The 15,048-nt window shown below is 38.5% G+C and overlaps 1 protein-coding gene across 5 annotated transcripts in view; it reads right to left on the reverse strand.

The window, feature by feature from the left end:
* Window positions 1–2,319: 2,319 nt before the first annotated feature.
* The window catches only part of TMEM245 (transmembrane protein 245), an 85,545-nt gene continuing 72,816 nt past the window's right edge, over window positions 2,320–15,048 (reverse strand). For 3 of the 5 annotated variants that reach the window (XM_068936191.1, XM_068936190.1, XM_068936189.1), the window contains 4 exons: window positions 14,417–14,517; window positions 12,357–12,531; window positions 7,698–7,892; window positions 2,320–6,744 (listed from right to left, as the gene is read on the reverse strand). In XM_068936191.1, the coding sequence (XP_068792292.1) occupies window positions 6,699–6,744; window positions 7,698–7,892; window positions 12,357–12,531; window positions 14,417–14,517 (517 nt within the window). In that variant the 3' untranslated portion in view covers window positions 2,320–6,698. The other 2 variants (XR_011139810.1, XM_068936192.1) reach the window with 2 other exon arrangements.

The following is a 15,048-nucleotide window of genomic DNA, read 5'->3' on the forward strand; positions in this document are numbered from 1 at the left end:
TAGTTCCCACCAATCCCAGAGAAACAGATTAATCTTTTAGAAATCTGGTATTTTAATTCCTGGAAAAATGAAAACTACAGCCAATAAATAACCTGCGATTTGTTCTAAGTACTTACTCTTCAACGCACAATAACTGTTCAGCTTTATTTAATCTGGTCTGTATGACATTTATAACAGATTTATAAGAGAAGTAATTTCGTATGCTGCTTAATAAAGCAATTGTATGATTGCAGTTCTAGGTTTATAGCTTACTGACTCATCGTTATGGATTTTTAAGATTCTCAAACAGGCTTTTAAATGCAACCAGGAAAAAAAAAGCTAAGTATACAAAATAATGAAATTAAAGTTCTCAAAAAAAAAAAAAAAGCACAGCAATGCACAGATTTGCCACAGATTTCTTCTCACCTGTTTCAATTAATTGCTACTAAATGAAATAATTTGATGGAGGGTTTTTACCTCCCCCACCTGTTGATTTTTAATGCCAAATTGCAACAAGCAGAAGAGAGGAGGGAGTGGAGAAGGCAGTAAGGCCTTCCTTCAGAGGCTCAGCATACATTCAGTGCATGTCCTCCTAGAGAGAAAGGGTCATTCCTGTGAACACTGAGATCACGAGCAGGCAAAGTTCAATCTCTGTTCTGAGGCTGAAAGACTACCAAAAAAAAAAAAATTCACCTGCAAGAAAAATCTACTTCAGTATAGATTACTACACCAGAAAATCCTTGCTAAGATTAACAATCTAATGCACCCTCCAAAAATAAATTTATAATTTGGGAATGATTATCTACTTCTCACAATGAAACAATTACATTTTAAATTATTTCTCTGGTCAAGCTCAAAATACATTGATAAGTTATTTCCTTAAGCACATTTTATGCCTATGTATCCGCCTGATAACGCTTTCATATCCTCTATCTTCCCATCCCCAAAATATTAATGAACTATAGTGGATATCTACCTCTTGAAGGACTTTGAGGGAACAGTTGAGATTGAAGCAGCATATTTACTCACCAGTGCTAAATTGTTACAAAACTTTTTCTGTTACACATGTTGAACATATTTACTTTCTCTTAATAAAAAGAAACACTACATCTGTACATTAAAATTATAAAATAGACCCAAAAGAGAGTGAAAGAGTTCTCAGAGAAGTATATGCGCCTTGGGTGGCTGGATTACCAAGGCGTTTGTCTTGGTTCCAACTTCAAAGAAATTCTGAGCATCTTGGAAGATCTGCCCTAATTTTCAGAAAATCATTGTTATAGCATCAGCCGTCAAAAAACTCTGCAAGCGCCAAATGAAACAAGGCTTAATCTGTTCAGAGAACCAAGTATCATTCATATCTCTCTCTAAATAGGTATTAGCTAAAATTGACTGTGCTAGGGCTACAAAAGCAGAACATCAGCCATACCTGTTTTGAAAGGTAAGAGCAGTCATGCAGGGAGGATTAGATCCCTTTTCCTTTATGGTTCATAGAATGATCTAAAATTACACTTAGACACTAAATAACCCTTTCTGTTTTACAGAGTAAGCCATACATGAGGTAACTTCAGTTACCTACAGCCGCTGAACATAAGCTTTTTAAGGGTCTAGACGCACGGTTGCATACGTGTAGGGTATTAAGTTTCCAGATGTCAGCTGAGCCACAGTTACAGTTGAGGGGCACGTCCTCATCCCGTGGAAAATGTGAAGAGAAGAGGGAATAATACTCTCAATGAAATCAGGTTATGCTCATTTGCTGCAGATCAACTGCCATATGTTTGCACTTGGTCTCCCACAAACCCAGTATCTCACAAAATTAATTGCTGCCTTTATGGCTTGTTTCAAAGATTCCATCATTCAAGTCAAATTCAGTTTTCTTTACATTAACAGCATTTTATTTCAAAATATATTAAACATTCTGTGTTTACAAAGGACTGCAGTGTGAATATAATATTAGGTGAAAAGCTTCTTATACCTGCTACAAAAATCCTTTTTATTAGGAGGAGGAGTAGTGCATACAATCAAAATTAATTACTTGAAATAACTCTGCAGTCTACAAAAGTCACTCCCCAATCTTAACTCACGTTTCTTATTCTGCCACAAAATGGATATAGGGGTCATATTTTTAGTATTACACATGCAGAAACAGGTACCATACCAAAACCAATTATGGCAACATTAGTTTTGAACATAATTCCATTCTGAGAACATGTGACATGTAAATTTACAGACAAATTTGTGTCAGACAATAGTAGTTATTGCTCCAAATCCCCAAGTTCTTGATAGGAATGCACACTTCAGAACAACCTGTGCGCTATAATACAAAAGATTTTCTTTTAGATGCAGGGTCTAGCCACTCTTAGGACCCAATGTCAACATTTTCTTTGGATTTGGTTTTGTTGCACTTATCAGAGGGGGCGAAAAGCTTTGCTAGTCTTCCTACCAAAACTTCAAACGCTAGTTAATACATATACCCCTATATAATCACCTAACTATTAATACATAAAATGTTTCTTTCTGGCCACCACTGAATGAAAGTTTGTTTTTAAAGGGAAATCTGAACAAACTGAATGCTTGCAGAATATACCAGTGATAACACTGGAAAATGAAGACATCCATCTACACAGCCAGTAAGTTATAAACAAGAGAGTATTTTTTCAAATAATTCTTGAAAAACTTCAGGGAAGGGCTGAGATTGGCAGAAAGGAGGCCAAAATTTGAGCTCTTAATTTTCCAACCCTATGGCCTGGATTCTTAAGCTTAATGGACTTCTGCTCTGTGGCTGCTTTTTAGCTTTGCAATGCCTCTTACATTTAAACTACATCAATACCATGAAAAACTTCTTTTACTTCAGGTCTTTGTTGGATCATTGTATACAACAGTCAAGTGACAAAAAGTGAGGCTAGGAAAATGAATCAACGTTTTTGTTTTGAAATCATCACATGCTGGAAATCCTTCAGACATATAAATGGATGCAAGAATATTCATGATGCCTTAATTAGCTTGTAAAAACATCCTGCTGCAAGCAAACATGCCCTGCTTCTAACTCAAATCTAGCTTCAGTATCACTACATAGTGCTATATTGAGCACAGAATAATATGTAATTCAATACAGCATGAATTACGTTTGCCCAAGTTCATCCATATGCAGGGCGCACTAAGAATATATTTACTGTTAATACCATCTTCAACAGAATTTGCCAAAAAGCAATTCTTTCCTGAATTGGACCTACTGTTTCAGTACAGACAGTCAAAGCGTGCCCCATGGATCTTGGCATCTAAGTCAAGATAGCATAAAGCACTACTACCCCATCCTACACCAGATTAAAAACAAGGTACCAGATAAGGCATGGAAGAATTTAAGAGACTCAGGGGGATCTGAAGACATAGGTATTTCATGACCTATTCATTTTGGCAGCTCTTTGGTAGATGTGTGTAAATACTTCCAGGACCAGTAAGATCTTAGCAATGACTTACTAGAGGGAAGACCAGCCTTCCCCAACTTTCAAACTACAGCAAAGCAATTCTGGTCACCCTAGCAATATTTGCTTGGCTCTCCCCCTGCCTTTATCAAGTAAACACTAATTCCAGAAAGTGGTGCTTATTTTCCCTATACATAGGCACTATTTTGTTCTCAGTTATCTTAAACATAGGACAAAATTTCAGTTATGATCTGAATACAAGACAGTGTTCATATTTATATATAATGCTGCATATCAATATATACATTTACAAACCCAGTGCAGAATCCTTGAATATGCTCATCACTTCTGGCATTGTTTCTGGTTTCAAAATAGGAAGGTTATTTTCCACAATGCTTTTGAATTTCCAATTTTATGACTTTAACATGCTTTTGGAGTTTTTTTTTTTTTAAATACTATAAAGCATTAAGGTATTCTACTAAAAATGACAGAAAAACAACAACATGTTAAAGACCACACCTCCATAACCTTTGTGAAGAGATGCTAGGCAAATCTAGTTCTGTAGAACTAGAAATAAGAAGGGAAGAGATTTGCCAAAGTAGGTTTCCCAAAAAAGTTTAATAGTTAAAAAAAACTCTTTAAAATGTAAGCCAACACAGAATTCATAAAGATGATGCATCCATGTTTAACAGATGTCAACTGTGACTTAAGTCAAGATTTTTCAATTGGGAAACTGATGTTATCTTGTAAAATTGCAAACTTGAAGGAAAACTGCATCTCTAGAAGAACAATGCTACCTCCATTATTAAACGCAATGAATACTAACTCCAATCCTAAAAGCTTTCAGCACCTTCTGAAGAAAGCTGTAGCTGTTTCCAGAGGTAGCTTCCATAAAGACAGAACTCTTTGCGGTGACAGACTTAAGCCGATGTAACATGAACACGTTTGAATAAAGGCAATTGTGGGAGCATCTCCTACACTGAATGCAAAGCCATACAGTCCAGTAGAATAATGTTATTTTCCCATCCTTACTTTATCAGGTCTGCAGGAGAGGCAGCATTCTGTGCAGTGCCCCACCTCCAGGGCTAGGCATTAAGCAATACAGCAATTTTGCTGTCACTTTTACTGGAGTGCAATTTTATTCATTTTTGTCTTTTCAGGCCTTTAAAAAGATAATATTTAACATCACAGCCATACCTACTGTACACCTTTTTCAGAAGTTATGTTGATAACCACAATGTCTAATGCTGGAGACAGCAGTCCAATTTTCCATACACAAAGCTTTTTTTTTTTTGGTTAGAATAAACAGATCATGGATTTCCTAATAAATCATCAACAAAATACACATATACTCTACATACTACCAAACATATCCTCCCTAAAGTCTTAAAATTCACATACTCCTTGAAATGAGACATATTAAAAGGTACTTTTAGATGAACTGAAAATATATACCATTGTGCACGGAAAAAATCAGACTGCTCTCTCCAATGTTAGATGCTGTGGGTATCAACTTAAAATCTCTGAAAAAGGCATACGGTATGTACAACTATAGTGTTAAAGATGCTGTTTTAAAAAGCAGTGTTGCAAATTAAGCCATTACTGCCCCCTGGCAGTAAGTAACTGGTCATGCTGTGCCTGTGCTGAAGGTCACCACATTGTAGCAAGGCTGGCAGAAATGAACATGCAGCACGTTCTCACCCGCTGCAGTTTGTTGCACCATGCAACTAAACCAATGCTTACAGTGACCTGAATTTCATTTGCTGAGCTGCAGACTGCAGAAACTCAAAAGCTTGCGCACACTCACTTCTAACTCTGCTACAATACAGTAACGTTCAGCTAAAATGAAGGAAGCAAGACCAGATCAGCTCACCTTTGAATTGCCCAGAAATTAACTGGTAAATCCGGCCCAGACGCAACTTATTTGAACAAGAAGGGCTAAGGTATACTCTGTGCAAAATCAGTCACCTCTAGCCTTTTGGCATTACTCTGCCATTTGTAACAAACCTGACTTGCTAGAAGAGAATGATAAAATATAACAGAATTGTACTTTGCAGCACCATGAAATCACATTGCCTTGCCTTACTACTGTAAGCATTCCTTTCTGAACTCTAAATTGCTTTGTTCTAAATTGAATACTAAATGTACCAAATACATACCAATACTCACTTCCTATTTTCAAGGGTATAAAGATCCATTACATCAGAATATTTCAACAACCAACAGGAAAAGCTTTGAATACCACCAAAAATGCAATTTAAGCAAAAAATACAATTTAAGCAAAATTACATATGGAAGAAAAGCGCTAAAGTATTTTGATTCTGCAACCTAGGCAACACTCCACTTCGGGAATTTAAGGTTTCTCTTTCTTAAGCTATTTGTCCAGAGGCTTAGCGGGTGGGGGGGGCCCTCCCCCTTTGGTAACAAGCTTACATTTCTTTGAAAAGTAACCTGAAATCAGCCACAGCATTTACAAAACAATATTAAATCTCCCTTCAGCCTCTTCCTGTTATTGGAAGTAGATGTGACAATCTTATGTTATCGCTGTCTGAAAACCTTTAAGGCCTTTGATTAAATTTAGCTAAGACGACAACTCCATCGGACGGTGAAATAATTTAAACAAGTCTTCCCCCCCCCCCCCCCCCCCCCAATTTCGGTATGAGGAAACCCCACATCTAACAATTTGCAAGTCTATGAATTTCAGGAAGATATCAGAAACATCAGTCTCCAACAACATTAAACTTCAGTGCTTGTAAGAGGAAAACATTTAAGTGTTATGGACTGATGTGCTGGTCAAAGCCTCTAAAGAAATACTTTGAGGAGCAGCAAATAATTGTATTCTATTTTTGTTTAGCAATGAGTGGTTTACACCTTTTAGCCACAACATTAACTGAGAATAAATATTTTGGAGTAAGATTTCTTTAAAGCTACTACAGTTTAATAACACAAATAACCAAATAAATAAAAGCCTAGTAAGTCATTTCAGCAGACAGCATAATGACTCCAGTGGATATACCTGTCTCTTTACCGTCCTTTTTATGAAGACAAAAGGTCTACACACAAGGCGATTGAACTGTGCATTAGTATGCAAAGCCATGGGAAGTCTCTCTTGAAGAGGCAAAGTGCACAATAATGTAAGGCCAGCAGATGTTCAAGAGGTGGCTTCTCCTAAAAACCAACTGTGCTTCCCTATGAGCTGCCCCTAGACACAGCTGAAAAGGGACAGAAGGCCATGGCTGTTGTGGACTCAAGACAACAGAGTGATTCTTTCATGTTGAATTGGTGCAGCACAGCCCTACATCATTCTGCAGCTGTTTTCATCTCCTCAGGACTCTCTCTAGACGACCTGAAAAAAAATATGATTCATTTGTTCAGTAACTGAAGATATCTATATTCCTACAAATGAAAAAGGAAAAAGCACACATGCAAATTTGTGTGGGTAAATGTGGGAAGCTCTATGTACGCTATACACGGAAAGTCTTGGAACATGACTTAAACCACAAGTCAGAAACTACAGACAGGTCTAATTAGTGGTTTTTATCATAAGCTACCCACAGGGAAGATATGCGTCATTCACATGAATAATGTTAAGATTCTTCCTTACAAGCACAGAATCCTCTAAGTTATGTGAAATGAGCTAACCTATGTAATTAAACAAGGCAACAGAGACATAACAGTAGCTACTGTCATTAATAACATCACGAGAGGATTTCCAACTCTTGAGTATTCAATTAGCGGTTTATTCATCCCATTCCTCAGCTGTACAGTTTAAATATGCACTGCTGTAACTTCAGTAAAGAAATTAAGCAAGATCATACTTTTTAAGGAATAGCAGCATATAAAGCGATTTCATTTTTTAACTTCAAGTCTGTTTATTCAAATTTTGCAGTATTACATACTAACACATAGCACAGTATTTGCAGACAGGTCTGTTAAGGAGGCCAATGAATATTAATTGTTAGATATCCATAAATAATAGCTTTGTGCAGGGATAAAAGGACATTCAATCATCTCCAAACATAAATGCAACATATGAATTATAGGATACAAAGGCATTACTAGTGAATTTTCTAAAATAACACTCCATAAGAAGTTGAGGGACATTAAACCACATCTCAAGTTTACAAACCCCAGTGAGTAGTTTACTTTATAGTAATTTTTATTTCTAAAATACAGAACAGCTGAATCCTCTCCAAACCTTTCAGTACACCTTTATGTGTGCATGCACTCACATGGATACACACACACACACAAACACACACTGATTCCCTTATAATGCATAAGCCATTTATAACTTACCGGTAAATCTGTAATGGCCATGCCGCTTGTGATGGAGTGGGCACTGAATTTGTTGGACTCACCAACATGGCACTATATATGTTGGAGGCAACCACGAGTATACAAAGTAAAATTGGTCCTATGATGGCTCCTTCTAGTCCCAGGTAATATGCTCCACCAGCTACTGCAAGACCAGTCAGGTAAGGATGACCACCTCTGGAATTATGGCACAAGTAGGATAAAATTAAAACAACAATCAGCAATACTATGGATTATAAAATTTGAATCAATCATAACATTTTATTTAGTATATAAAATCACACAACTATTTATAGATACCTATATTCAAACCATAAACTGCTGTTTGAATGACTGCACAAATATTATAAGCTGTATTCTGCACTATATTTGCACATAGTTCAGACAATTTTTTCTAGCATGTAATGCTGGTAATATCCACATCTCATTAGCTATTTTCTAGGCCTCTATTAAAGAAAGTCTGAAGGAGTTCTCTGTAAGAACATTTGTTTCCAAATGAAAAGATGATTGATTACAAAGACTGTTCATGCTTTATGTTCAAGAATTTTAAAATTTTAAGACACCTAGCAACATTTATTCTAAGTGCTCCTGAGCAAAGACATTAATTTACACAATGATAGCAACTTAAATTAAATCTCTCAAAGAATAGTTAGCTTTTTTTTTTTTTTTTTTTTTTTTTAAAGTAAACAGCCATGTCTTCTCACTTTGTCATAAAACAACCTACAAAACCTGGAGTGTTTGTTCACATTAGCTTTTAATGTTCTCAGAAAACAAAAACAGATTTTTATAAACCTATTAATATTTACTATGAAGTTGGGACCAATAGCGCTTTTGATAAGTGCTATTATGGCAGCAAGTCAGCCCTTCTGTTTCTCTTTTCTGCACCTCAGTTCTGACACACAACGCAAATCTTGCGACAGTTTTACACACAAAAAACTAGTTCATCATGCGTACAGTTTATAATCCAACATGATGACGGTAAATATGGAATTACATCAGAAAGCCTGCAGTTTAAAATGAGCACCCTACGAAATGGGGCCACCTTTGGGAAGTCGCTCTAAGTTCTGAGCATAACGGAATGAAAATATCAGCTAGGCAGTTTAGAGCAGTTTCTTGTTAGATTTCTACCACTGCCCTGACTTCTATCCAGCTCTCACACTTGCAACCCTTGCCTTTATCACAACTGTGCTCAAAATTAAATCATGAAATGTTGACCTATTAGATCTCACTCATCTCATTATCATCTCTGACATAGATCAGTTTTAATACACTGGTAGGGTCAAAGAGGGTTTTTAAGAGGGGACAGACTTAACTTCAAAGTTTTAGGTTTTTTCCAACAGTAGACGTGATTTACTCCTAAACTTTGTGAAATCTCTGACAATTTTTTCCCCAACTCTTGCAACAGATTAAGGGTTCTTCTGGCCAGTTTGTTAAATCACATAAAAGGCCATCTGATGAGATAGGACTATAATATCAATTCAAAACATTCGCAAAACCCCGAATAACCTGATCATAGCTATTTCAAATGGACTTCATCTAATCTGCAAGAAAGCCAAACGCTTACTGTTCTATTTAATGGAAAGAATACAATTTTGCTCTACTTTTATAAAAATTGTTCCCGACACATACATTTTCTGGACAGTAAACAGAGCTCACATCCCCTAGAGTTGAAAAAAAACATTCAAGCAAATGGCAAAATTACTGGCTGGTTAAACAGCTACTGGTCCTAAATTCATCTCCCTCGATCTGCTGGCAGCGTTTTGCCTGATGCAGCCCAGGACACCGTTGGCCACCCTTGCCACAAAGGCGCATTGCTGGCTCATCACGGTCAACTTGTTGTCCACCAGGACCCCCAGGTCCTTCTTCTCTGCAAAGCTGCTCTCCAGCAAGTCAGCCTCCAGCCTGTCCTGGTGCACGGGGTTGTTCCTCCCTAGGTTGCTGAATTTCATGAGGTTCTTCTCTGCTCATCTCTCCAGCCAGTCGAGGCCCCTCTGAATGGCTGCACAGCCCTCCGGTGGAGCAGCCACTCCTCCCAGTTTTGTATCATCAGCAAACTTGATGAACGTGCATTTGGTCCCGTCATTCAGGTCATTAACAAAGATATTCAACAGCATTGGCTCCAGTATCTACCCTTGGGGGACACCGTTAGGCACTGGCCTCCAGCTGGGCTTCGAGACGCTCTTCACAACTGCTGCTCAGCCGTTCAGCTCTGGGCCCGGCAGTGCAGGCAGCTTTCAATCCACCTCACCGACCACTTCCATAGCCTGTACTTTATCAGCCTGTCCACGAGGACGTTAAGGGAGACGGCGCCAAAAGCCTTACTAAAGTCAACATACACAATATCCACTGCTCTCCCCTCATCCAACAAACCAGTCATCTCATCCTGGAGGGGTATCACGTTGGCTAAGCGCAATTTCCCCTTCATAAATCCATGCTGACTACTCCTAATCGCCTTCCTGTCCCTTTCATATCTGGAAATAGCATCCAGGATTAGATGCTCCATCACCTTCCAGGGAACAAGGTGAGGCTGACCAGCCTGTAGTTCCCCAGACCTTCCCCCTTGCCCTTCTCAAAGGGAGGGGTGACACTTGCTCTCTTCCAGGCCTCTGGAACCTCTCCTGATCACCATGACCTTTCAAAGATGATCAAGAATTGCTTCGCAATGACATCAGCCAGCTCCCTCAGCACTCGTGGCCGTATCCCGTCAAGGCCCGTGGACTTGCGTCTGTCCAGTTTGCTTCAGTGTTCTCTAACCTGATCCTCTCGTCTCAGGGGCCTGGGATTCCTGAAGGCCAGTCTTACCAGTAGAGACTGAGGCAAAGGTGGCATTCAGTACCTCAGCCTTTTCCATGTCCTTTTTTCACCAGGGCCCTGCCCTGTTTAGTACTGAGCCCACATTTTCCCCTAGCCTTCCTTTTGCTGCTTATGTACTTGTAAGAAGCCTTTCTTTCAATTTCAGATGGTCTTTGGCTCTCCTAACCCCATCCCTGCACGCTCAGTGTCTCTGTATTCCTCCTGGATCATCTGTCCCTGCTTTCATCTCTTGCACGCTTCCTTTATAGGTTTGGATATAGGTAGTTAGAGCTCCTTGTTCATCCACACTGGCCTTCTGCCACCTCTGCTTGTTGGGATGGACCATTCTTGAGCTTGGAGGAGGTGATCCTTGAATATCAGCCAACACTCTTGTATCAGTCAGCAAATAGGGTCCCCCCCCGCTTCTGCTGAGGGCCATGTCCCATTGGATTTTTCCAGGAGGATCCCTGAAGATGCAGAAGTCTGCTGTCCTGAAGTCCAGGTTTGTGATCCTACTTTAATATTGCGCATTTTATCATGAAGTGGACAGTGTTATAGCATGTGTTATGCAGACTGTTATCAGCAGGTGTACTCTGTTCAATGGTATTATATTTGGTGATCAAAAACCCAAAATTTCTAACTTACCACAGAGCAGGAAAACTTAATATCCTTATTCTACATTACCTGTATTATAATAAAGATAACACAAATAAGGGACTAGTTCTAGCATGTGACTAAGTCTGGAACAAGAATTAAAGGAAAGATTGATAGAGGAGGCACACGTAAGTCATTACAGGTTCTCAACTCAAACAGTTTTCTGGAATTGTTTCCAAGGACCAGAACTGATGCAATGACCAGAAGAGTTCAGCTTTGTATTCATATTGTACGTGGTTGTCAACATCTCTTGCACGTAAGGACCCTGGCAGCTCGTATCTTTGCCAGCTCTGTTATACATCACTGGTATATTCTCTAGTCAGAATTACGTTAAAGGATTCAACTAGACATTTCAGCAGCATGAAGTGCCAATGGACATTTCAGTAGTATTTTTAGTTCTCCAGATATAACTGCAGACGTTGAATTTCTTTCAACTCAGTTTGGAGTTAGCTTCTCTTTGGCTTCAAGCTCAAAGCTGAAACCAGGAGGCAGTTCAAGTCAATAGAGGCAGGCAGACACCTAGCAAAATTTTTCTAGAAGTCCTCTGTGCCTAACTCCCACAACAGGAGACTAGTACCAGCTACAGTCTCAGTAGGACCTCATCTCCAATTTCAGCTGTCTCAACACATTCAAAAAAAAACAGCCATCACCACCACCACCACACAACAATCCATAGTCAATATATTTTTACACTGGGGAACAGTGATACAACACAAAGACAGGCTTCAAATTAACACCGAGGCTCCAAAATGACCCTCAAAATTCTCACAATACATTCTGAAAAACTAAAGGATTTTTTTCAGGTCAACAACTAGCTCACGGATTTCTTGTTTGTTCTTCAGAGACATCTGACATTAGGTGCTTTGAGGGAAGATGCCAGACATCATTAGTCTATGATTAGATAACAAAATAGGTATCCTCATACTTCTAAAACTACTTTACCAGCCAAAACAATAGATTTCTCCAACTTTGAGAACTCGTTCAAGATGTCTGAATTGACAAACGTTATAGAAAAGAGGCCTGGGAAAGTAACGATACTTGGGCCAGTAAAACTTACTATCAGACGATATTGCTACTCCTGCTCCTGTGCTTGAAAAATACTCTTCTGCATGCTTCAGAAAAACATCTAAAGGCATCTGTGATCATTAATTCTTATTACAATACTTAACTTTAAAAAGTCTTCAGTATACTTACCCTGAAATATCTGAATAAATTGCTGTATCTACAAAATAGGTTGGCAACAGGTGAAAAACCAAGAGCAAAATAGCTTTACATCCTTGTCCTTGTACAAGCCACAAATCTAGGACTGCGGGCATAGCTGCCCAGTATGTCCCCAGAAATGGAACGGCTCCAAGGATCGCTGCTAGTGCTAGAGCACAAAGAACCAGAGATCAGAAAGAGACAAGAGAAACATATTTTACCAAAATATTTAAATCCTGACACTTTCGCCACACTGGTAGTCCCAGTTGTGGGACTTATATCAACTGTTGCAAATAAGACACTGAAGAAGTGGCAGATAAGGCTCTTGGGGTTTTACAGATGAGGTTTAGGCAAAAAGAACTAATTATTTCCAATAAAATGACTCCATATTATTAGTACTCCCCATGTAGAGAAGTTTCACCAACTGCTAGCCACAAAGAGCTACCTCCAAAAGAGGCACCAACTTGGAAAAATCAGAAGTTATACCAATTATGCACATTTCAAGTTTTCCTTTTCCGTAACTATAAACTAGCAGAAAGGGTGCAAGAAAGTACACAAATCAAAGTCTCAGTGAAGCTTTTTAACTTATCCAATCTCACAGTCAACTGCTGTGAGAAACCAGGCAGACATAAAGCTCATAACTGCATGTACTTACGTGTGCATGCATACATGTGTCTCTACAAATGCATGCACCCTTCTGCTTATAAAGATACTCCTGTAATTTTAAGTGATATAGTAATTGTGTCATCCTGATTTAATACAGTATGAATGAACACAACATAAAAACATTTTCTGCTCTTTTTTTAGCCTCATTAACCAAAAGGTAAAACCATTAAGGATTTTTTCATGCAGCTGAAAGAAAAAGAACAATTATATTCTAAGTTGGTCTAATGACAAGCAATAAATTTAAGGTAAGCAATTTAAATTTAAGCAATAAATTTATGATACTGCCATTTCACACGATACTGTTCTGTGTTGCTTTACTGCTTCCCACAACGCTCCCCAGTACATGATTGTACAACTTTCCCCCTTGCCCCGCTATTTTTAGGGGGAGAAGAGAGGAACTTGGCAAAACAATTTTCTGTAAAAAAAAAAAAAAAGTTAAGCTGTTTCCAAAACTAAGATGAAAGAACAGAAAATCAGAGACTGGTAATACAGACAGGGAACAACACTGAAAATAGGAAGCATGCCTCTATTGTGCATTTTCATGATACCACATCTTCCTGCATTTAGGCATCCTGAAAAACCAACTACCTGTCAATTGCAGAAGAAACAAAAGATAAGGCAGAAAGAATGAGGTTAAAACCTGGGAACACCTGGAGTGAATATAAGGGGGGGAACAACAACAACCAGCAAAAGAAACAGACAGGGGAAGTGAAGGAGTTTGTTGGCTGGGGATGTGCTGTGAAAACACAAAAAGATGAGGGTAAGAGATAAGGTAGCAACCAGGGACTTCTCTCCACCCTGCCCACAGGCATCCTGAAACATCCCTCGAGTAAGTTTTCAGCAGTGCTACCTCCTTTCACAGCTGGAACTAAACATATTGAAAGTAAGAGCTATGAAAAACTGTAAAGTCTACGTAGGATAATGAGATCCATGGTGGTTTAAATTAAACTTGGGGAAAACAACCAATGCTAGGAAGCTCTTTGGAATCACAATGCCTATCATAAAAGTGTTATTCTTGTCACAGTATTTTCATAGTGAGTTTTGAACAATAAAGAGTAAACAGAAAATGAGGTTGCATATTGAACAGGGAACAAAGAAGATTCTGAATAGCTAAGTTCGCACCATACACTGTGTCCACCGACCCAGGTGGTTTCATCATGATGAAAAACAGCATCCAATTCTATAATCGGGAACTGTCATAAGACATTTGCTCAAGTCAACCAACTAAAGGTTGGGCATGCAACTAATTCTAAGAGTTGACATCTGATTTAAAGTTCTCTAAAAATAAAACTGAGACTAATCTTAGCAGCAGCACTTAATCCTATCGACCTTGTACAATCGTTACATAATATTATCTATAAATAGATTATAAATATTCAAATTCTTACCAGACGGTATGAAGACTATGTTAATCCCAAATATTGTGTGAGTCAGCCAAGTGTAGAGTCCATAGAACCCAGCCATTTTGAGAGAAGCATCAAATACACCTCTAAAATGACCAAAGAAATTCTGTTAATTTTATTGGTGATAGGATTCTGGGAACTATAAAGATATACACAAGGTGCTTTGAAAAACAGCAAAGCCATTAATGCTGTGTGTCATACAATTCAAAACGTAACACTGAACCCTTTATGCATTTGTTCCCTATGAAAAGGATAGGCATCCACCATATTTATCATCCAAGGTATTTGTAGACTAAAAACCAGACTGTTCTTTACTGTACAATGCATTCCAGGGATAAAGCCTGTGAATGAAACTGCTTGGGCATCGCATCACATGCTCTCTCAAAAATAATCTTCTCTCTACGAGGAGCTGTATATTCTGTGTACAAAGCATCTTCTTTGCCATTTTCTGTTTTTTTTAAATCTGCCTACACTTCTATACCTGCTCATTCTCACCAGATTAATCCATTGGTCCATGAAGTCAAACAGTCTGCGTAAAATCTTACCTGCCTACATACTTATATGGCCTTCAGGATGAAAATAACTGAGCACCTCCTAGCCATTACCGGATTTTAACT

Source organism: Struthio camelus, chromosome 2, assembly GCF_040807025.1.
Source record: "Struthio camelus isolate bStrCam1 chromosome 2, bStrCam1.hap1, whole genome shotgun sequence".
Classification (NCBI taxonomy): Eukaryota; Metazoa; Chordata; class Aves; order Struthioniformes; family Struthionidae; genus Struthio; species Struthio camelus.